The 23,901-nt window shown below is 45.1% G+C and overlaps 1 protein-coding gene across 3 annotated transcripts in view; it reads left to right on the top strand.

The window, feature by feature from the left end:
* The first annotated feature begins 1,676 nt into the window (after positions 1-1,676).
* sema4d (sema domain, immunoglobulin domain (Ig), transmembrane domain (TM) and short cytoplasmic domain, (semaphorin) 4D) overlaps positions 1,677-23,901 on the top strand; it is a 33,599-nt gene continuing 11,374 nt past the window's right edge. Inside the window, exons 1-4 of one of the 3 annotated variants that reach the window (XM_079755692.1) lie at positions 1,677-1,815; positions 9,447-9,555; positions 14,541-14,586; positions 22,923-23,056. In XM_079755692.1, the coding sequence (XP_079611818.1) occupies positions 22,960-23,056 (97 nt within the window). In that variant the 5' untranslated portion in view covers positions 1,677-1,815; positions 9,447-9,555; positions 14,541-14,586; positions 22,923-22,959. The remainder of the gene's footprint in view (positions 1,816-9,446; positions 9,556-14,540; positions 14,587-22,922; positions 23,057-23,901) is intronic. The other 2 variants (XM_079755691.1, XM_079755693.1) reach the window with 2 other exon arrangements.

The raw sequence follows: 23,901 nt of genomic DNA, 5'->3' as shown, positions 1-23,901 counted from the left end.
TTCTGCCCAGCAGCATGGAGAAACCCCATCAGCTATAGGAGCTCTAAATAGATCTGACCGGCAAGTCTGAAGGATGACAGTCCGGCACGGAGATACAACATAGTCTACAGTCTTATATACTTGTTAACTCACTCATAGTCTAATGTTTCTGTATGTGCGTGTCGTGTGTGTGTGTGTGTGTGTGGTTGTGTGTGTGTGTGTGTGTGTGTGTGTGTCTGTGTGTGTGTGTGTGTGTGTGTGTGTGTGTGTGTGTGTGTGTGTGTGTGGGTGTGTGTGTAGAAACTGAGAGTGAGAGCAACAGTGAGAGAAACAGAGACTGAGAGTGAGAGAAACAGAGACAGATAGACTGAGAGAAAAACCCAGAGCGATTAATAGAGAGAGAAAGTTGAAAAGAAAAAGGAAAAAAAAGACTGCAGCAAAGAAGGCAAAACAACCCAGACAGAAAGGGCAAATTAATACAAAAAAGGTATAACCATAAATCAAACCACTTGTATATAATGGATATAGGCCGTCTAAGTGAAAACAAATCATCTACACTCCCTTATTGCATTAGGAGCTAATCGGCCCACATTCCCCGTTCACCTGTTTCTCTTAGCAACACATGTCACTGTGGTGGAAGATAAGCACAGCTGCTTTACAATTCAGCCATCACTTAAAGCTCCCTGAAGTCCACAGAGATCTTAACTGGAAGCTACCAAATCAACAGCTCACTCACATGATAACAAACTGGATTGAGAGACATGCAAGGTATTTGGGGGGGGGGGGGGCCTAATGCCTAATGTTACTTTGCAACATTAGGCAAAGTATAAAAGTACGTAATACTGCTTGAGATGATATATCTGCGTGATACGCTATTTTAGTTGGTTTTGGCGGGCTAAAATACTAAACTGTTATAAATGTTATATTTTATTATAATAATATATAACAATTGTGGAACAAATTTGAAATGAGCACCTAACTAAACGTAAAAATACCATCTCAAAAGTGTTTCAATAATCCACCTGTAATGCAAACTGGCATAGCCTACTGTTGTTGTTTTTTGTTGTTTTTTTGCACCAGCAGCAAACGCTGTGACTGAATGACGGCATTGTACTCAGACTATCGCCTTGGAGTCGCCCTCCAATCCCTCATTCCCCTCCTCCTCCTCTGTCCTGCGGGATAACACAAGGGGTCAGTCTGTCCGTACTCGACTTTGTTTACACTCCAGTCCTGCACTAGAGAAAAGGTTATGTAACCCTTCGCCCCAAATCAAATAGCGACGTTTTGAGCACCCACCATACACAACCCCTCTCTCATACACAATGGGCACTGTCACTAATTTTCTTGAATTATGTATATTATTTTGCATTGTTAAATCATCATCAATAGTAATGCTATCGCTATTGTTATTCCACTCAGAACTATTGAAAAAAAAGAAACTTTAAGGCCCACTGTTATTTATTTTGATGGATAAAATAAAACACACAAGCGGATAAAACCAACCCAAACAACAAGGCCCTGAGTTTTCATAACGGGCCAGAAACGTTTTTGTTTTTGTTTTTTTGCTTAATGCATGAGATCCCACATCCCAGTGAGCACCATAGGTTTATCTCGCTCCCACGCCCTCCGCTCCCTCCTCCCACTACAGCCGTGTTAATGCAACAGCCTCGGGGAGAATCGAGTGCAGTCGCCGCTACCAGCCGCCATGCTGAGCAGAGAGACACACAGCAGAGAAACTTAACTTGTCAAAGCTCCTGCAACCACACGCCATCTATCGACTCTTTCGCACGGGACGAAGGATACATTGCATTGAGTCAACATCGGCTTCCCTTCCCTGTAAGTGTCCTTTTTTGTGTCTTAGTTAGAGCTATATCGATCAACTTTGGTCCGCCCGTCCGTTTAGTCGGGTGCTCATGCGGTCTCGTCTGCTTGCAGATCGGTGCTGCACTTGTTATATTGTGGGATTCCTAGTATAAAGACCGATTGGCTGTTAGCAAATGCAGTCTGTTTTATAGTATTCACAATGCACGACTACTTGTAGACTAAAATTTCTAGTAAAAACGAGTGGGGAGCTTTACATTCAAATGGGATAAAATATTATTTAACGGGTTTTGGAAGGTATGCATTATGCCAATCACTTTCAAACTCAAAGTTGACATTTCATGTGGTTCTTTGTGCAACATTAATTTCGAAATATGGATTTGGAAAAAAACCATCTGGATCTTAAGTTGTTCAGTTTAGTGATTTCAAATCACTGATTTCTAGGGGCCAGTATGTTGCTGCAGAGGATAGTCGGGCCCCTTTCAATGGCGTTTATATCAATCGAAGGAGCTTCCCTTCTTCGAATAATTTGGACTATATTCAAAGCATAAACGTTTTCAGCATGTATTGCCTTAGTTTGCTAAACAACTTCAAACAAACTGCACTGGCGTGGCCAGCAATGAATATTACTCAATCAAATATAATATGATTGATTATGATTTTTGTTAACAAGATTCCGAAGAATGTAAGGATGTTCTCCCTCTCCCACCGTGTCTCTAAGCATGATGTTTTTTTTTTTCTCATCTCCTGGAAACGTGTCTGTATTGCAGCTGCGGATCATCGGTGCACGGTCGTAAATCATTCACCTGTCCTGTCCATGTCTAGTCAGATTTCAACATCTCTCAATATTCTCTCCTGGCTTTTTCTGCCGTGAGGAAATGTTGCCACCTTGATTCCTAAACACAGTTGATGGTCAATATTGCGTCGAGCAATGTTGAGCTGTGGCAGCCTAACCACGAGAATCCGCTCAGAAATATTTCAGAGATTATGGCATAACAGCTGCTATGAGTGCACTGCCCTGCTTTCTCCACGTCTTTAGAACGTGATTAATTAGTGACTGCTGTCCAAATGTTGCCACACTGAAAGTTAAAGAACCTAGCTGGAACTGTGTCTGAGAATCCATCCACCTCCTTGCATAGAAAGACTGGCAGACAGACGACCAACCCATATGTGCTTGTGCCACTGTCTCTAATAAATGGGCTACAGCTGGTCCATCCAACCCTTCCCTCTCTTTAAGGGGGCCCTCAAAGTGTTTATTATTGCAGCCTTCCCACTACCACAACCAAGTTCCCTTCCATAGGTCCTTGGCCAGACCGTGTCCTATAAGGCATGGCACAGGCATCCGGGACATGTCGATGCAATGGGCCGTTGGCACTGGGGTAGGAATCAGGACATGCCACTAGTCCCTCAGGCGGGGGGGGGGGGGGGGTAGCAAGTCGAGACAGGATATTGCTGTGATGTGTTGCCCCCGCCCACCCCACCCCATGGCCTATCTGCGGTCCTCGAACGGATTGCAGTCTAGTCGTGAACTTAATGTCCTTCAGAGGAAACATGGTATCTGGGTGTCACTTGTTTTGACGGTTTTGTGCCCGTGTCTGTTTATTCCAAGTATGTTCGAAGTGAAATTTGTGTGTCCAAGTTGCATTTTGACCATGCTTAACCTGAAGTCCATACAAGTATGTAAAAGTTGATATGACTTCAAAGGTGGCATTGATGGTGGGATCACACCATCAATGGTTCACTAACTGCCACCTTGGAGAGCTTTGAGAACTCAACATACTGCTTTTCAGGGGACAATTGACAAATTGACGATGTCTAGATGGATAGAGTAACGCACCCTATTAATCAAAACCTATGTAATAAAGTACACACAAGAGAAGATGATCATATGATAGCTAATTGAACAAAGGGTTCTCTGTTTCATCTTTTTGGTCTTTGATGAGTCAGTCTGTGAGACTTGATGTTTGGGTAAAAACTCTGATAATGTGGTAACCATTGGAAACATAGTCAATTTATTTACATGGACTTCCACCAGAAGAAGGCAAGGTTATTGCTGTTATATCTCATTTTAACAAAGCATATGAAACATCTACCATTGAGGACATGGCAAAAAAACCAACATTCTTGTAACATTCTAAGGACTTTTACATTCTGTTAATAAGTCAACCTTGGCACACTTTTTAATAATAACACTTACTAGTTATGAAACACGCCCTTTCATATTTTCAACATTGTTCGGACCTGGTGGAGTGGAATGGTGAAAAATGTGTTTACCCCTTTGGCACTTGCTAATCGAATTGACTATGTAAAGTTCAGTAACCAGTTCTAATGCTCTCGTTTGCACAACCATTGAAAGCACAAGACTTGCATGTCTTGGTCGAAATAGCCAGAGATACTATTCTTAGTTGGGAACTTGCATAAGCATGCTCGTTTGCGTTTTACATGACCCCCATTGTTATGATCTATAATCCAATTGAAATGGTTTGGAAAGGGGTTTCAAATCAGGAACTGAAAAGACACCCTGTTTCAAACTCAAACTGTGGAACAGAAATGGTTCCCTTTTTTTTTTGTTGATTGAAGTTGATTATCTTGATGTCTTGTTTATTTTGGTTACAGCAAAAGCCATTCATCGTAATAGAATTGAAGGTTAACATACAACCCACTACTGTTGGACTTGTTTCTCGGCAAGCACTCCAGTTTTAGAGTGGCCTTGACTGTGAGGGCCGCTCTCCTGCTGGGCAGCGCACTGTTAGAGATCCTCCTCGTCTGACTTTTACCATCACACGCGGATAGCAGCCATTGTTCTCCCCCCTCCAACCACCTCCACCGATTAACAATGCTGATTAACCTGATTCACCCCCCCCGTAATCGTACATAATCGTCCTATCCTCTTACTTTCTCTCTAATACCTGAACTACCCAAGGCACTGGACACATCACACCACCTTTCAGGAACTTCAAAACTTTTATGTTTCATTAGTTCCTCGCTGTAAGTACAAAATCCACAGGTATTCGGTTGGGGCCGACATGAAGCTATCAGTCGCTCAGCATCTATGGTAATGTGGACCCGGGGGCCAGGAGCCCTTGGAGGCTGTTGCTGTCCATTGTGGTGTGGTGTGAGTCACAGAGCATTACAATGCAGAGGACCATTGTCTGTTATCACCGACGATGATGACTCCAGGACGACCCCTCTCCAAATGAACGCCTCAAAGCCACGCCCGGGTAAAGCAGCCCTGGGTCATGTTTGGATCAGTACTGGGAGTTGAGCGCAGTGTTGTGTATAGCCATAATATTTAAAGTGGACCTATGTTTTGATATAGATATAAACAGAACGGACTGCTGGTATTTGATGCTTTCTGTTAGGTCAACCTGCGTTTATTACAGCCAGTTACATTGTTAATAAGTGTGGAGACTTTGAATGCGTACAAAGGTATAAAATAGTGTGCTTTTTGTGTAGGCAGCCATGATGAATGCTCTAACAGACGGTTTTATCAAAGTTTCCGTTTCTCAGTAATGAGAAATGCAAAACTTAAATTGAATATGATTTCAAATGCGAAGGGCACTATGCCGTTGGTAAGCACTGCATGCTTTAAAAAAAACCGGCACCTTTTAAAAGAGTGAGTACTGTGAGCAATGTTAAACTTTCAGAAATCGTCAGCCTCCCTTTTTTCTTTCCCTGGGGGGAAACCTTTTGCGATTTTTGAATTGCAAAGCAGCGAACCACCTTCTGCTGCACAGCGTCAAATGTTACCTGAAGGGACAGCTGTTGCTATATCCACCCATGGTCCACACACACATGCATAAACACACTGTCTGACCGCAGCTCATTGGCCATCCCCTATATTCTAGCGGAGATGGAGCGAGGGGTGGGGGGAGGCGGGGGGCATCCATCCCCATAACAACAGACACACTCTCACACATGCACACATAAACCTCCCCCCATCTCCCATCACCCCTCCCCCTCTCTTGAAGAAACATGTGGCTTTGACGCCTTCCAGAGGCACCATCTCGGCACTGGCGTTTTCCTTTTCCCAGCCTGTGTGTGAAGGAAGGAGAGTGATATTCTCCTCTTTTGTCAACGTTTATCTTAGCACACGGGATTGGGATGAAATGGGCAGCCGGCCAGAGGCATATGCTAGCATGGTTGGAAGTGTCTCTCTCCTCCCTCTCTTCCTCCTTCCTCTTATTTCAAAATGCAGTCTCCTTTTGCTCTCAAAGGTTACGGTGGCGGATCGGTACTTGGAAGGAGGCGGGCACTTTAAATGAGGGGAGTGTGGGTGTGTGTGTGTGTGTGTGTGTGTGTGTGTGTTTTGTGTGTGTGTGTGTGTGGGAGAAGAGACAGACCGATGCAAGACTAGGAAGCGGATTTCATCACGGTGGCGGTTGTCTGGTGGCAGAGGACCGGGGGCTGGTTTGTCATGAGAGCCAGCAGGCTGTGAGGATACTGACACCCATTGTGCATCACCGTCTGGACCGCAGACCTAATGCTGTGAAGGAGCTCTGGACCTTTTACCTTTCTCTGTCTCTTTTCTTTTTATTCAACCGATTGTGACTGTGACTCTGAATATGGTAAGGTTTGATACGGTGTGAATGAAATCAAGGGTGGATGTGGGTGAGTGTGTTGTCAAGAACAAGAGGGGAAAAAGGGATTTTTTTGGTCCTGCAGCTCTGCTCTAGATGGGTTGTTCACGTTACTGTGAACTTGCCCATACTATTTTTACCCAATTGTGCATCTAGGTGTTGAATAATTCAGCGCTGTGGAGGGATGGCCGTCATTTTCTTGCTGCGGCAGATAGTTTGGGTGCACTTGGCTTGTTTATGTGAGAGGACAGCTTTTATAGTTGCCTATTTATAATCTTTACAACGAAGAAATGAAAAATAATTTCGATTGGATGATTGGATTCAATTGACTTATTTGGTAGTTATGAATGTCAGTTGTTCTATTGTTTGACATTCAGTGGAATTCATATTTTTTGGGGTGTAATTGCAATTTACCTTTTTAAAAAAGGAACGCAAGGTTCTATAACTTGGAATGCAGCCTTTCACATGGTCTGTTGTTGTTGCCCCAAATATTGCAGTAGAACCAGCCCACTCGTGCTATTTGTTGTGGGAACACGGGGCTCGGTAGGTAGATCAAAGCAGTCCAGACACTTAAAAGGGAGCGGTGCTTTTGCCATCAAAGGAGTCCGACCCCTGGCAGCGATGTGGCCATCCCACCTTGACATCCATTTAGATCCTCGTTGTGTAGCCCTAACGACTAGCTACTAATGACAGTGCTAGTCATAAGGCTTCGCAGCAAACCTGCGTCGTGGCTTTTTAAAATTGGATCAATGAATGTACTTTTGCCATGTCAGCATTTCCCAGGGTCTTTGTCTAGGTAGCGCTAACGTGTACACGGCGCTAGGTGTCAAGTTTGTTTACATACCAGAGAACCCTTATAATGATTTACGGCCCCGAAAGGTGTTTCCATGAGCATGCTGAAGCGCATTTTGATCACCTCAGCAAAGCCGGATTCTCAAAAAGGGAAAGGAACACGGCATCCCTTCTGGGAACAGGGAAACATGGGAGGGACATGTCGGGGAGCGATAGTGTGGCTGGGGGTAGTCGGAGGTCCACATCATGAGGCAGCGCCGAACACAAGTGCTTTTTTGTGTCCTTGTATGTCATGCCATGATGTTTGCTAAACAGACCTATTGTGAACTTGTGTGGAATATTTTGCGTCGCCATCTTCCCGTGAGGCTGTTGAAATGAGACGAGCCAAACCATGAATTGAAGTGTTTCCTTCTAAGATGTTGGACCATTTCCCCCTCTTTGGTGTATTCTACCCTATAAAGCTACAACGTTGGGCGTATCCGTTTTCCCACAGGGATGCAATTCACCACTTTAGAAAATTCCTATAAACCCTCTTTTTAAATGTGTGGACGGTGATTATTTTGGTGGTGTCAGGCTATTTGTAAGGCTGCCTGCCAAAAAATATTTAATTTGAAGAAGGTGTTGTCTATGCTCAGTCGATGCCTCTTTCTGACGTAAACTGAAGCCAGCATACAAAGGAACTGTAATCAAGACAGGCCAAAATGAGCATTAAGCAAAGATAATATACACACCAGTGCAATGCAAGTGACAAGTCCACCTGAAAATGGGAGAGATGCAAAGTGCACCTTTTTATTTGAAACTGTAGAATAATTGGAGAGGGGATGGAAGACAGCTAGACAACCCCCATCCAGACGAACTGCCGCTGGCTTGTGTCTGTGTGTGGAGGGACCTTTTCCCCCTTCCTGAAGAGGGAAAACACCATACGTTTTTTTTTCATAAAACAATGAAGTAATCACTATTGAAAAATGCATTGAAAAAACCCTCAGGCCCTGTTTTAATTGTGTCTTCTCTGCGTCCTAAATAGGAAAACCAAACCACTCACCCAAATATCGTGTCTGCTATGTGAGAAAGCGAAGGCAGGATAAAATGGATTTGGTCTGATAGAATAACGTAATACTGTAATAATCCTATATAGGATGGATGAGCTGCTGTGCTAACGCTGTTTAAATGCCAGTCAAAAGGATTCTGTTCAGTAGAAGGTTTTTTTTCCAAAGACCGCAACAAGGATATATCTGCTGTTTGGTATGAAATCCCAAATATGCTCCCACAGATCCATCCAATATTAGATTTCTGCTGCAGACATCAGTTTTTCCTGCAGTGTTTGGGGAAATTACAGTGATGCATCTACCGTGCGTGCTTTTTAGGAAACTGGAAGGCTTTTTTCAGATTCCTACAGTTGTGTGTATTAGGTCTTATCTAGTCTATTGGGACCAAGGCGTCTGCTCCTAAATAATTAAACCTAAATATATTTATCGGATATGTATTATGCATGCATTGTTTCAGGGCACCTAGATGGATTAAAACATGCTTATTAACCTAGCGGTTGGCCCAACCCGTTGTCATTGCTACTTAACCCACATAACCTCCTGTGGCGGTAATTAGATTTGAAGGGATTCATAAAGCCAGCATTGCCATTCTCCGCACTTGTTGTTGCGCTCCATTTGTACTAGCTAGCTAGCTGACTGGCTGGCTGGTGGGTCGGTTTCCCCGGTAACCATGGCAATAAAATCCCCATTCCCTGAGCGTTGATTGTGAGCAAGTCAGGCATATCTGCAGAGTTCGCCCTGGTGCCCGGTCCTTGCAATGGCTCAATCCAATGGTTCTTTTGTGTGGAGATGCTCCATTGTTCACAGTCGCCACCTTGTTAAAATAAGTGGTGCAGGGAGCTCTGTGTCCCGAACAGACCCGGGCAGACCCGCAGACATGGGGGGTCCTGCATTCACTCGATTGTTCATTCGGTTTTTGTGCTATGAGACTGATCAAATGGATAAATTGAATGATAGATTCTTAGACATGTTTTTTTTGACAATTGTTTGATTGTAATTGAAATCTGGTAGAACTTAAATCATTCAAATCTTGTTTTTCAAATACATTTGGTTAACTTTAAGTTAAGCTTGAGGCTTTATCTAGAATTGTTTTGCTATAGTTTTAGAACTATAGTTCAAACTCTTTTTCAAATGCGAGTCAGACCTCAAGTCATTGCTGCTTGTCTTTTTTAAATGCCATCCTGTTCACTTAGTGTCAAGATGGTAATTTTTGTTTTGGTCTCCACAGAACACTGCTGTGACGTTTGCTCCGGGCCTCATTATCCCCACACCTCAGTGACAACCACCTCGGGACTTTAAATGAACCCATACTCACTCGCTGAAGCCATGACAGACAAGTAAGTGGCTCCTCTTCAGTGTTTATGTGTTGGTGTTGTTTATTTTCTTTCTTCTTCCAGCCCCATACTTCTGACAGAAAGCACCCACTGTACTCGCCCACTTCTGTTCCGCGTGAAGTAAGAAGATGATGGCGGTCAGAAAACAAATGTTTCTGTTGTCTTCCTTGGCGATCGCGCTGCTCTTTGTGTGTGTGTTTGTGTGTGTGTGTGTGTGTGTGTCTGTGTGCGTGTGCGTGCCATGGGGGGAGTCAGGTTTTCTGATAGCGGCAGAGAAAGCCAAGCTTGGCTTGGGTTGGGGGGGGTGGTACGAACACTTGTCACTCCCAAGATGTCTTCCAGTTGCACCGAGGACTGATTAGCATTCCGGTTTGCAGTGCTGGAATGTTAGATCTTCTGCTGCTACACACCGGTTTGTTTTTTTACCCGCCCATAGTAAGATGTTTTAGAAGCCGATGCCAACCAAACCAGCCACACCTCGTTTCTATTCCTCCTTTGTGACTTTCTGGTTCTTATCTCAATGTGTCTTGAATCGTTTACTTGTTATTTTTAATCATGGGGTTGTATTTTCTGGTGGTTTTGTGAAACCCTGCTTCCAGCACAGTTTTCTATTTGTCCTTCTAATGGCGCTGTCCATGCCTTGCAACGTTGGCAATGGACACATTTGAAAAGCTTTTTGGTAAATAGTTGACCTGCGCTGTTACTGATGTACATATATATATGTATACATGCTCTTCACCATGGGATGTGTGCATGAGCAGCAGGTGTATCCTGTGCATTTCCCCCTTGCCTGTCAGGCCACGGCAGTGCGCCCTTTCGGTGCGCTGCCTTGCCCAATGATTAGCCAGCCCGCGCCGTGCCAGCGAGGCCTACTGTGTATACAACACATACCAGCGCCGCCGACGCACCTGTTCACCCTCCCGGGAGCAAGGAACGCTGCTGAAAGGCGAGCGCTGGCCTCCCTCCGCACCGCCACAGTGGGGGATATTACATGACAACATTGGGCTCAGGGCAGTGTATTTTTATGAACCGCTGCTCAAAGCCAGCAAAGACCAGCAGACTGCTTCTTTAAGTAGTTCATAGAGGTTTTCCTAGAAAGAATAATTCTCCTTGCTTGCCGTGATAGTTTTTTGTTTGTGGGAATGTTTCAATTGTTACCCCCGAACCGAAGCCCGTTTTGTATTCGAAGCGCTGTGTGGATTCGTGGCAGTTTCTATGTAAGTAATGATGCTGTTGACAAGGCGTACCCCCCCATTGCCGCTGTGGTATCCTAGCAACTGGGACGGGGGTAGAGATGGGGTTTGGGGGGGGGAGAATGGTTGGGGGGGAGAGGGTTGTCAGAGTTTGGGAGTAGAGTTTGGGTAGAGAGGGGGGTTAACTTGTGCGTTGCTTGCACTATTCCAAGTTTTAGCGGGGGAGGTTAGTGAGGGGGGGAGAGCGATGGAGAAGAATGATAAATGTTATTTTGAAAGGAAGTGAGGGAGAAGTTGAACGACAACCCCCCCCCCCCCCCCCCCCAAACCCACCAGCGACAGCAAACAAAGCCCCCCTCGCCATGTGACTACTTGAGATTCATACAGAGCGAGGAGCCGGCTCCGCTCCCCACATATCTTCGTTCTTGTGCACACATCGTGGGCCCCATTCTCCCCCACCCCTGCCCCGGCCGCATTGATAAATATATAACGTTCCCTCCGGTCGTACCTCTGGATTACACTGTCTCCCCAGATACAAAGTTCAAACAGCGCCTTGTTCGAGAGATGCCTTTTAAAATGTTCAGCCTTCTAGGCTACAGCGTACACTAAGCCGTTCTTTTGCAGTCCTTTATTCAGTAAAAGAAATGGAACGGCAGCCGGAAAAATGTCCGAAACACTGGCTGCGTTCGAACACGGATATTAGCGGCCTCCCCCCTCCCCTCTCCCTGCTGGAGGAGACTTAATCTTGGGGTCGCGAGAGGGTTGAACGGCCCTTACCGGAATGGCCAGCAGTCCCAGTGATGAGCCCCCCCCCCCCCCCCCCCTTCCCAGTATGCATCCGGCCACTTAGTGTATCCGTGTCAGACGTCCATAGCTCTGCATGTCTGCTGTCTCCATGTCAGCCGTCGGGGGGCCGCGCACCCCCCACCCCATAGCCCAATATAGCCCCAGCCCCTCTAGTCACCGACACCCCCCCCCCCCTTATACCTGTCAGTCCGGCGCAACTGATCCATTTCCAATTGGAAAGTGTCCACTTGAGCTTTTGACTGAGCTCCTGTAGCCCCACATAATCTATTATCCATTAAAAGACAGCTCTGGGCTCTGGGCTCCCGGCGGCTGGGCATGGCAGGGGCGGGATTTACAGCAAACTGTTTGGAATCGCAGGGCCCCATCCGACGAGAACAAAGTCTGACAAACTGTTAATCGGACATCTGTTGCCCTTCCTACTGCGGCCGGCATCGTTCAGCGGACACTTGGTAAATCAAGGCCGACAAGAGTTCTGTACCCCCCCCCCCCCCCCCCCACCCCGTATCCGTATGTCCGCCTTCGGCCCTGGAGACCTAGAGTGTCATTGTGTTTGTTGTGGTTTGTGAGTTTGAGGAAGGAGGGGGTGTGTTTGAGGAAGGAAAGAGCCAATACCCTTGACACCTTCGTCCTCCACCATCAGTCATCGGTCTCAAAGTCTGTCCACCCCGTGACATCGGCACTTCCTCCTCCCTCCTAACCGCCGCGCCCTGTCCGATGTGTCACTATAGGGCGAGGCGTGGAGGTCACTTCCACTCCCCCCAAACCCCAACCCATGCGGGACGCCTAACTCAATAGAGACATCTGATGTGCTGCTGTCAGCTGGGTTGGGGGATGGGGAGGGGGCTTGTGTGGGAGGGTCACTATACCACAAAATGCTATACGGGCGGTCAACGTTTTTGGGTGTTTTTTGCAAGAGTGAAAAAAGAGTGTCAGTCAGAGCGTTTCCTTTCGGATGTCGTCGGGGTGGACGGCGACCCATGACCTTTTGGGTCGTCAATCTTAGGGCGCAGACTTGTTTGCAGTGTTTCGCTGTTCCTTTTGAAAGGACGACAGGAGGAAGCGAGTTGTCTGAATGTGCATGTCTACGTGTTGTTCATTTGTGTGCGTGTTGGGGTGGATTGTTGGGTCCGAGATGGGGTTGCAGTGGTCTCCTCTCCATTGGGTCTTTGTGTGGCTGACAGTGATAAAGTGGCTTCAGGAGGTAATCAGCAGACATGCCTCTTGACCTTGAGCTGAATAAACTGTATCGCAGGTCATGGGAAGCCTGAAAAACACATTGTCAAGTGTTGTGTTGTTAATTTCATTCAGACACTTCACTCAGACTTATAACTGAGGGAGTGAGAACAAATGATTGTTACAATCGCAATTGTAGTGAGTACGAAAAGGAACTAAAAGTGCCTCAGAACCAAGTTCTTCCATTGATATTATCTTAAAACCCTCTTATTTACGAACCCACACTTCAGTTGACTTACTCCATTACATCGCACAACAACGAGGACAGATCGGTATGCATATTTAAAGACTTTTCTATTTTAATTACTATCTCTCAACTGTGATTGGGTGAATCAACTCATGACATCGTTAGTTCTTTGTTACAGTGGAAACGGGAGTGGGGAAGGGGTGGGTTGTACAGAGATGTACCTCACCAGGGATATGCTAATGAAACGCCGTATTTGGGTTGAACTAGGTGACCTGGATATTGGCTGTCTGGCAGATTGTTTCCCTGTCATTGGAGAATGGTGATGGTTAAAATGGGGTCCCAACGTCTGTCAGTTGGCCGGCTTTTTATACTCATAAATAATGCATATTAGGTACAACTGTTAAGTTACACCCGGCCTTCTGTTCTTTCTGTGCCATAACTTTGCAATAGGGTATTATGTACGTTTCATGTGGATTTTATATTCCTATTTCTATAGATGTATATCTTTTCACATTCAAAACCATTCCTCAAAGTTTAAAACCACCAGTGGTCAAAAATTATAGATTAATGTGTCCATTTGTGGTTTTAAAATGTGTGGAATGGTGTCTTTCAATGGCAATTCAAGTCTTTTCTTTCTGCTAACGGTGACCACTGCCAGGCCTCCATAGAGTCAGTACGCTCATAAAGGGGGGGAATTAATGCAGTCTTCACCGTTTATATTCTTTAATTTCAGCAAAGGGGGAACCCTCTTAAGGCTTGACTTTATAAAAGTTGACCAACTGCAAGTGAGGATGAATGGGAACCCAGCCATCTGTTGCTATGGCAATAAGAGGCTTCCCTCTAATGTTTAATCCTGTTTCCTTTACAATGAAAGACATATTGTACGCCTGTTGGAACCCGATACTGCACAACCCTTTCCTGTTTTCTTCGAACTGCCGGGATAAGTGAAGATGGTCATGGGAACAAACTTCATAAGCGCTTATTAAAAATTCCTCTACTAAGCAGTGACTCACTTTGGACAACCTAGTATTATATCGGGTTTTTTTTTTAATTAGAAAATAGGATACGACGACAAAGGAAAGTTCCAGGCCTTCAGTGTCAGTCAACACCCACCCACCAGCTTGGAGGAACTGCTTGTTCCCTCGTAACGACCTGCTGGAAGATCACGGTGTCCACACCAGGGTGTTGGTGTGGTTGGGGGGTGCTCGGAGGACATTCAGTCAGATGCCATTAAGATGGCAGCCATTACGTCCGCTTTGGTTTGGAAAGGGCACGTGAAACCCTAGGTTTAAGTTGGTTCGATTTCCGAAAAGATATGTAGGTTTCGCAATAAGTGTCTAATAACTGGGTGTGGGTGTGCGTGTGTATGAGCGATGGTGTGTGTGTGTGTGTCTGTGTCTGTGTCACGCAATGTGAACTGTGATTTGTTTATGGCGAGCTTGCCCTAACCATGTTCTTGTGACTGCTGTCTGCAACACACACACTCACTCACACACACACACTCTTATATCTTGTCTGACCTCTCCGTCTCTCTTCCCTCCTCTCTCCCCCCCCCCCAACCCACGTAGCCTGAGGATATTATAATTGTCTCCAGAGGAAACGCGCCGTGACTTGGTAAGGACCCACAGGTCAGACCTTCTCAGCCTGCTGCCAGCTTGCATGCGACCACAGTAATGCTGCATGCTTGCACGGTGCTCCTGCCACGCCAAAGCTCCTCCCTTTTTATTCATTTCTCTATTTTATATTCCCCGATTATGTTGGCACACCTGGGCTTTTGCTGCTGGAACTAAATTATTATGATGGGTGGGCATGTTGGCATGATTTCCCTTCTTTTGGTTTTGGCTTTTGTTGATGAGTAATCTGATCTAATTATGTTGTTGCACAGTTTCTTTTTATTCCTGGTTTTCGCTTGTGTTCTTCTGTTTGACACTTTTTAAAGGGGACTTTTATGAACTGTAAATGATGTCTTCATGATTGAAATCGAATCAATGCTCAAATGTTCTTCAGTTGCTGCTTTGTTGGTTGTCTTTTCTTGTCATGATGTAAGGCTTGTAAGGCTTTACCGACCTTCTTTAATGACCTTCTCCATCAACATCTCGTTGGTTTAATCAGGTCTGAAGTGGTTCTCATTACAATTATGTACCAATCTTTCTTCCCCAACAAGGTCAACAGGAAGCCAACTATTTGTAGATCTCATTACAGGGGTTGCCAACGTGGTGTTCCACCCCACTATCCCACACAGCAAAATCGGTGTTTTCCATGCAAGTGTGAGTGTGTGTGTGTCTGCCAAACGGAGGGCAACCCAGTTGAAGTGTTGTGGCAGCCAGTGTGTGATGGACCGAGTTCTCACACACCAAGCCCCACACCCCGGCTCCCCCCCCCAACGCTCTGGTTTTGTCCCCGCTTCCCAAATCCACCACCATGAAATTGGTGCCTGCCAGGAGCAGTTTGTGAGAGAAAGGGGAACCCCGAAAAAAGTGTTCCTTAATGGCACGCTTGTGAGAATATATAGCACGGGGGATCGTTTAAAGTCGCTGATGGGTGGCAAAGGGTGGCTATTGTCGTCGGAACATCTACCTGTTCATCCTTTTGAGTGTTCACAGCACGCCCTATAAATAAAGCTTACAGCGTTCAGGTTTTATTTGTAGCCGTGTTACCCATGACCATTGGAGAAAAAACATAACAATCTGGTGCTGTGAGCCCCCCCCCCCTCCTCTGCCAGCACCTGGTCCTTGACTTGTTGCCTTTTAGGAGATTACCAGTCGTTTCTCTTTCATTTAACCACAGCGGACCACACGGCATTCCACATGCTTTCTGGGGAGGAACGCAGAGTCCTAAAATAGCAGGCCGAGTGTACGTAGCAATGGTGCTTTAATGTCACCCTGTAGCTTGAAGGAAACTGCATTAAGTGCACGGCTAGCCCCGCTGGTAACAAGTCCCCGCCGGTCGTTCAATGTTTCCTTTTTCTTTTATAGGACTGTATACGAGCGCCATAATAAAAAGAGTTTGATACGTTGTGCTTAAGTACTATGGTTATGGTAAAGGTCTGTGGCTATGTTTTAGTATTTCCAGTTTATATATCGGAGAGTATATACATTTTCTTTGGGCGGCACATTATGTAATCATGTAATTAGTTCTTACAAAAGAGAGCGGTCTCTATTGTGTGTTTGTTCTTCCCATGAGGCTTGACGGTTTCCCCTGAGGCTTGGCTGTCACATCAGTTCTCAGATCAGATCTCAATAGTAAAAATTCCCAAACGTGGGAATGTTAAATCAAGAGTAGAAGCCGGACACCGTAAAGTTTTTAAATTGGGGCCTACTGGAATACATTGAAAATCAGAAGGGGCCCCTTAGAGGCCACACCGTACTGGACCCCGCTTCAAGCACCGTTTATTTGTGCTTTTGTTTATAGGATTATTTTTATTTTCTACCTCTCTCAAGGCCATGTGATCGAGAGGGAAAGGGTGTGTTGTGATTTTCTCCAAAGCTCCCTGTCGCGGGGACTAAATATACCCTTTACAGGAGCGGACCCGTTATTTGCCTGTTTGCTGTGGCTGCTTGAGGTTCCCTCTGTTAGCCAGACTTGGCCCCCTGAGAAACCCAGTGATTATAGAGCCCGGCTCCCCTCTCACGGCCCCTGTGTTGTGTTGGTTTGCTGTCGCACACGCTAGCCCTCTCCATCATAGTCTGACCGTCGGTTGTCACTGGTAGTGCTGGGGCTGTTTATGATTTACACCAAAGGGAAAGACTAAGTAAAACTAAAATAAACATTGATGGCCAAAAAATGAGTAGATCTTAATATATTTTGGCTATAGTCCCGGTTTAGTTATTTCCTTTTGTTTGTTTTTGTTTTTCATTCAACTGGATTCCATGTAACTTGTACAGTACTTAATCGCCGTTGCAGAGTGCTTCACAGACTCACATTTTATGACCCCTTTCACAAACCCCAAGGAAAATCCAAGGACCAAACCGTGAAATATTTGACATAATCTGGATTTATATCGATGGTTAGGATTGAAATTGGTGTTGAATTGACACATATTCAATTAAATATTGCTAAACTCCCTAAATGTTTTTCTGTAACTGTATTAATGACTTCAAAGAGGTGTGTGTGTGTGTGTGTGTGTGTGTGTGTGTGTGTGTGTGTGTGTGTGTGTGTGTGTGTGTGTGTTGTGCAGCTGTTGACTCAACAGGATTTCTCTTTCTTTAGCTGTCAACATGTGGTTTTGCAGTAATCACCAAAACGTGACGTCTGACTTTTATTTTTGATCTTGTGCAGAAATATGAGATTATCCTAATATCGTTTTCAACACTCTCCACACACACACGCATTAACTTCATAAATCCTTTGTATCCAGACTGTTTTCATGTACCCTGTCATTCCTATTTTAGATCTTACACTGTATATCTTTCCTGTCTTTATTTAATATCCTCTATAGTTGGGTTTAGATGAAATAAACCAGAGGCAGGGAGAAGGATTCAGTGTCTTCTGTTAACATCGATATTACACCATGACACATAACTAGGATGTTAAACTGACTCTGTGGGTGTAAAGGGGACATAAAACAGGAGACATCTGGTGAGGAAAAAACGGGCCGTTAGCCTAATGCTTAACGTATGATCCATCATAAGACGGATACAGCTGGCAATATTTTATTTTAAGCTTTTTATTATTATTATTATCATCACCGTCCGACATATAAGAGGGGATTCAAACCACAGTAATTTTTGTTCTGAACTCATTTAGCCAGCATGTGACATCCTATGTGTGTCTGTCACATCTGTTGCCAAATGTCCCCTCAGCTAATGCTAGCCCTGGAAGAGACATCTGTCCCCAACACAGAGCTATTCAGCCGGACTCTGACGGCTCTCTGTATTGTGTTTCACACACACACACACACACACACACACACACACACACACACACACACACACACACACACACACACACACACACACACACACACACACACACACACACACACACACACACACACACACACACACACACCGCCTATGACTCCAGATGAGGGTGCCTGGGAGTGAGAGCTGTATCTGCTGGCTGTCCTGCTGAGTCCCAGTTTGGTGTGTGTGGAAACAGCTGGTCATTCTCCCTGTGTAGTTGGCAGGGCTCTACTTCCTCCAATTAGATTGAGAAACTTTTCAGGACTACAGTCGCTGTAACTTTCTCATTACAAACGCAGAAACTCCCTTCACTTGTGTATCATCAATTGGTCAAAAAGTCACATTAAGGGTTTCTACTGTAGACTGAGCTGGAGATGTTGCGGGGGAAAAGGAAGTGGACGATTCAGTCATCAGGCGTGGTTTCATTTTGGGTGTTGGCCTGACCAAACACATATGAACCATATGTGTTATATTTTCCAAACCATATACTATATGTGAAGAGCTGTTGCGGATGTGAAGTCCTTTTCATAGAGATTTGTTATGTGTGATAGGCCTACGTTGACCTTGACTAGTGAGCACCACCAACCAAAGTAACCTAAAATTCAAGGTAAAATCCAACATCCTTTACTTCCCTTCAAACATGTGATTTGATGTCCAGCATTATTTTGATTAGCATTTTACTTACTATTCGTGTATACGAAGTCACACCGAAACACAGACGCTCTCTCTCACACACTCACACAAACACTCCGACTCAGAATCTCCCCTTACAAGCCTCCCCCCCCCCCCCCATCCCTCGTCCAGGCCCAGGCGCCCTGCCAGCGTCTGTGCCCGGTTAGCCGCGCTGGTGCTGGGAGCTCCAGGGCCCCGAGCAGGTGTCGGCCTCCCGGCCCGGCCAGAGGAGCTCAGAGTAGGGGGGAGCACAAAGGGCTCAAAGAGACGTGCCAGCACGGTTACCATCTTAAATGTCCCAGGCCCTGAGGGCCGGCCCCTCCACCGCATCGGAGCGCCGGGCCAGCCGCCAGGGGCCCTTTACACATGCGATCGTAAACCCGCTCTGGTCTGCTCTTTAGGGGTTCAAGAGGAGATGGTTAGACACGTCCACAAGCGTTGTAATGGTTTGGCTTTGTTGCTGCTAGGTTTTTAACATTCAGGGATTCAGACGGGGTTTCGTTCACGCTCACACAGGCGGGCTATGTTGTGTCCGTATGCCTAACATATGCTGTGATATTTAGGAGGTGTGTGTTTGTGTGTGTGTGTGTGTGTGCGCCCACATGGGGGATCTTTTCTTTTGGCACACGCTCCTATCTACATCTCCTTTGGCCTTTTGTGGTCTCTTTAAAGCGCTGCCCTGTGCTCTGGGCTTGGCTAGCGGCTAAGCTGGCCTGGCATTTAAGATTGGCAAGCCTGGAAAAGAACCGGACGGGGAGGGACAGCGAGAGAAGTGATGTCTTTCCATTCCTTTTCATTCTCATTCTGCCCTCCTCGTCTCTGTCCATTGTCCCCCTCACTGTGTTGCGGTGATGATGCGGATGAGGGGAGGGGAGGGAGGGAGGGGGAGGGAAAGGGAGGGAGGGTAAGAGTGCAGAATTCCCTTGTTGCCGGGGTAACAATGGCTCCTTATGTAGCTGACCTGCTTCTTTTTTGAAGGGGGAAAAAGGCCAGCGAGAGTTGTAAAGTTGCTCTCGCATTCAGTTGGCCCTGCTCTGGATTCCCTCACAAAAAATACTGTTTGTTCAATTCAAATTTTAAACAGTTAATAGAATACTGTTTGTAAAACACAGTTGGTAAAACACTGGGTAAAATTCAGTTGATAATATTCATAAGGTATTTTACCATTTAGTTTTTACATCTGATCCTAGTATTGTCGGAGAGCGATCAAGATTCACCCAAGAGGGTGTATCCCCCTAGTTCTCTCTTTTTTTCAACCAATCAATATTCAATTTGCATTTTTTTTCCTCTCCCCTCCGGCTCTGGCATCGTTTTTATTGATTTGTCTGACGGGATGTATGATAATGAAGCATTGCATGCTGGGCTATCTCATTACGAGGACCCGCTCTATAATGGTGTCACTGGGTCACCCAGTCGGTAGGCCACGGTGATTCATGCGGTCTTTTAATTCAGGAGGACGGTTTATGTTATCTATGTGGCGAGACCAAAAGCGAAAACGACGATGAATAGGCTGTGTGTAACGAAAACCTGTTTTGTGGAGTGCTGTGGTTAGTGGAACACGACTCCTTGCAGATGACAAGGATAGCAATGATTTAGATGAGTTGTTCTTTATAGAGAGCATCACACCAAGTTCTCTTCTCATTATCTTAAAATAATGAGTGTTTTGGGTTAATTAGTAATTATTTTATCACGAAAGTGTTTTTTTAAAGATTGATCTTGCGCCGTGTGTGATCATCTGGCCCAGGCCCTGCAGTAAGTTGTGGGTTGTTCGGCAGTACCAGTAAAACCTGTTCAAGCACTCGTATCGTTTTCCCTTACCGATGTCGGAGGTGAGAACCACACTTGCCTGCTGGCACAAAGGCTGCACCTTACTTTACTGTGACACCACTACAAAAAATGCACCGTCCTAGTACACAATTCCACAAAGGACTTTATTTCATTCATAATCTCACGGACATGCAAGGAAATGATGCCGATTATCCAGGGCTTTGGTTGGTTAATCAATGCTGATTGATATATCGGCTAATTATTGGATCATTTCATCTGTAACATAATGTTATAAAAATGTATTAAAAAATATATATCAAAAGTCTCCTTCGTATAATTGATTATGAGGTGACTGAGGGAAAGAGAGGGAGGAAGCAGAGATGAAGAGGGCTTTTCTCAGGGCACCTCCCTCTTCTCAACCCTGTCTTCAAATGGAAGGAAAAGCATCCTTACAATTGCATTAGGCCACCTAATAACTTTCATGTTGTTTACCTAATGGCATTTACGTCTACATAACAACGTTAAACCAAGCATACGGAAAAAGCCACCTGGAGTGAGTCAATGTCCCAATGACATTTCTTCTCCACGGTCTTGAAACAGACTGAGAGGTTTTTGTTTTGGTATACGGCTTGCAGACTGTCTGCCCTATACATATGAGGAGATTTTGAGAGGGTTTTGGTATTCGGCTTAGCAGACTGTCTGCCCTACACACATGTGGTGCACAGGGAAGCTAGGGAGGGAGACGGGAGATTTAAATATTTTACAACGTTACACTTTGGCTGAAAGGTCTGCTGCCATTTTGGGGCTTATTTTGTTGCTGACCACAAAACAAGGACACTTTTGTTTGGGAGGACCCAGTCAATGTTTAAGTCCAAATCCCCCCCCGAATATTTTGTTTATCCACATGAATGCTTTGGCTGGACAAAGCATGATTTCATGTGTTCTAGTTGTAGAACAGCTTTGTTATGTTTTCATAAATTTTATTTTGTTTAATATTTTGGCAGAGAATTTAAACCAATAAATATGTGCTAAAAACATTCCATTTGCCATTCCTTCAATCAAATGCCTAAATAACACACCATAACCCCTGTCTGTGATGTATGATTCAGGTTTGACTCATTAGCAGTTATAGATGACTCCTAGTTCTCTGGTTGGCTGTGATATGCTGTCCTCAGTACAGCTTATCTGTGAGGTGAGAACTGTCGCTAGCCAGGAGATTCTGCTATGAAACGTTCTGTCCATTGTCTCATGGGCTGGAACGCCGCATCTGATAAGACCCAGTGGCTATCAGCTCTGTCACCACCGTGGCGAGGAGATGGAAGGCTGTTCCTTCCGCTATGCCCGCCTCTGCACTTCAGTCATGTCTCATGTCGACCTCATGTTGGTGTCTTTAAAGGTCATACTTTATTACCTCATTCATTACATGTCACAGAAGATGCCTATTAGTCACCGTTTCAAAACGGTATATCTGCATTCCGACGTATGCTGTGTCGCTTCATATGTCCGAATACCGGAAAGCCAGAGCATCTTGCTGTTATCACCTGTTCAGGTCAGTTCTTTTATTAGTCAAATGCACAACATAAAAGGCAAGCAGTCAAAGCTGGCAATAAAAATTGTGTCCCGCGCTCTCCTTAACAATGCAAGGAGAGCAAAGAGTTAAGAGAGTAAAAAAAAGAGCAGCAACAAATAATTTAAATAAAACTAGAATACATGTATTCTAGTTTTATTAGGGTTTTATTAAGGATCTTAGGGGGTTAAGAGTTCAAGAGTCTCGCTGTTCTTGAGTCTTGCTCTTCTTGAGCCTGGTGGTTCGTGCTCTGGTGCTCCGATACCGTTTTCCTGATGCTAGCAGAGTGAACAGTTTCTGGCTAGGGTGGCTGGGGTCTTTGGTCTGACTTAACCTATGGTGGTTCTTCAATCGGGTCTTGTTCTTTCTCAAAGTCTATCTCTGAAGAATCGCTTCTTCTTTTTAATTACTTAAATCGAGAGCAACACAGTCTTTGTTTCCCTAAGCTTTCCCGCCGTTCTCCAGCGCTGTGTTTGAGGTTACCTGGCTGAACAACTGTTCAGATTCCCTTGTAAACCGTTCGGCTGATTAGGATAGGTTGTGTGTAGCGGTTTGTGTGTGTGTGTGTGTGTGTGTGTGTGCTGCAGGGTGTGACCATTTGCATCGCATGTCCACCGGGAGGGTATTTGTGGAGGTCTTAACGAGGGCGGGAGCTGAGTCACGCGCATGAATTATTTTGATTAGGATCAGCTGGTGGTTTTAAGGTTACCTATTAAAGACCTTGAATTGTTTTGACGCAGGGGGGGCGGTTTAATATTTCATCCGTGATGCGTTCTCCGGCTTAGCCTGTGTTTTGCTTGTTTTTTTTGCAACACTTTTATGATTATTTATTTTAGCATTGCCCGTGACCGGCTCAACGGTCCGGACAAAGAATTGTAAAAACAAAGCTCTTAGGTGTCCATCCGCACGCTTTCTTCTGATGAGACCCACGATTAAGGCCTCAACGGCGGCCCACACAATCAAAAGAAAGGAAGAGAATCCTGTCACATGTCCTATTGGTGTTAATGGCGTGTGTTTGTGTGTGTGTGTGTGTGTTGCAGAGGAAACCTGACGGTGCCCAGGTTAGCAGAGTCCAACATGGGCTTGGGAGTGTTGGGCGTGTTCCTGGGCCTCCTGCTGGAGGTCTCCAGCCACGGGCACCACAGCGGCCCCCGTACCACCTGGAAGCACCACGGTAACCAACAACAACCTTTTAAAATCGTTCTCTTGGCATGTCTGTTTGTTTCATGTTTTCCAGTAAGGCTTCTTTGGGCTCTAAGGGAAGCGCTATTGGGCTTTTCAAATTGTGTTGTCACAGCGTAGCGACTGCCTCCATTTTTAAAGTATAGGCGCAAAGGAATGTTGCTGGGAATAATAGTGGTTTGGTCGTTGTTTAGTCATTGCTTTTTTGAATTATTAGTCAATGTGTGAAGACATTGTTGTGTCTGAAACTGCCACAGCTGTTATCATGTGAGACATGGCTGAACAAAGATTTGATGAGCCACGGGTACTGATTGTACATTTATTTAGGATTTGACATTACTATAACTCTTGAGTCCCCTAAAATAAATGTTTTGGTTCCATTTTTTTTAAGATGTAGTTAGAATATATAATTGTAACTAGGTTATAACTTAAATCCTCTTAATTTTAACAATATGCAAAATGCCAAATCAAAATGCACACTCAAATGTCTGGATTGTGGCTCATCAACCAATGGCTGAACTATAAACGTGTATGCTTGTATTATTGTAAAATGTTTCATTGGGCAGAATATCTTCTATATTCCCTGAGACGATACTCCTCCTCCTGCTTGAAACTTTGAACACCAAGTCTTTGTTTTCTTGTAAGCAGCAACTTCTGTAGCTCCACTGAATCTTACACACACACCCTCACAAACCCTCTCCTTCACCCTCTCTGAAGGGAAGCGTCTTTTCTTCTCTCTTGCTCATTCACTGAGGCGTTCGGGGCAGGTCTTTGGTTTTGGTCGACATGCCATTCCTGTTAAGGCGCAACCTGAGCTGCTTTGCACCTGGTGGCAAG

This window comes from Pollachius pollachius, assembly GCF_949987615.1.
Source record: "Pollachius pollachius genome assembly, chromosome: 18".
Taxonomy (NCBI): domain Eukaryota; kingdom Metazoa; phylum Chordata; class Actinopteri; order Gadiformes; family Gadidae; genus Pollachius; species Pollachius pollachius.
Note: the sequence above shows the minus strand (reverse complement) of the source record. Positions and strands in the feature narration are given on the sequence as shown.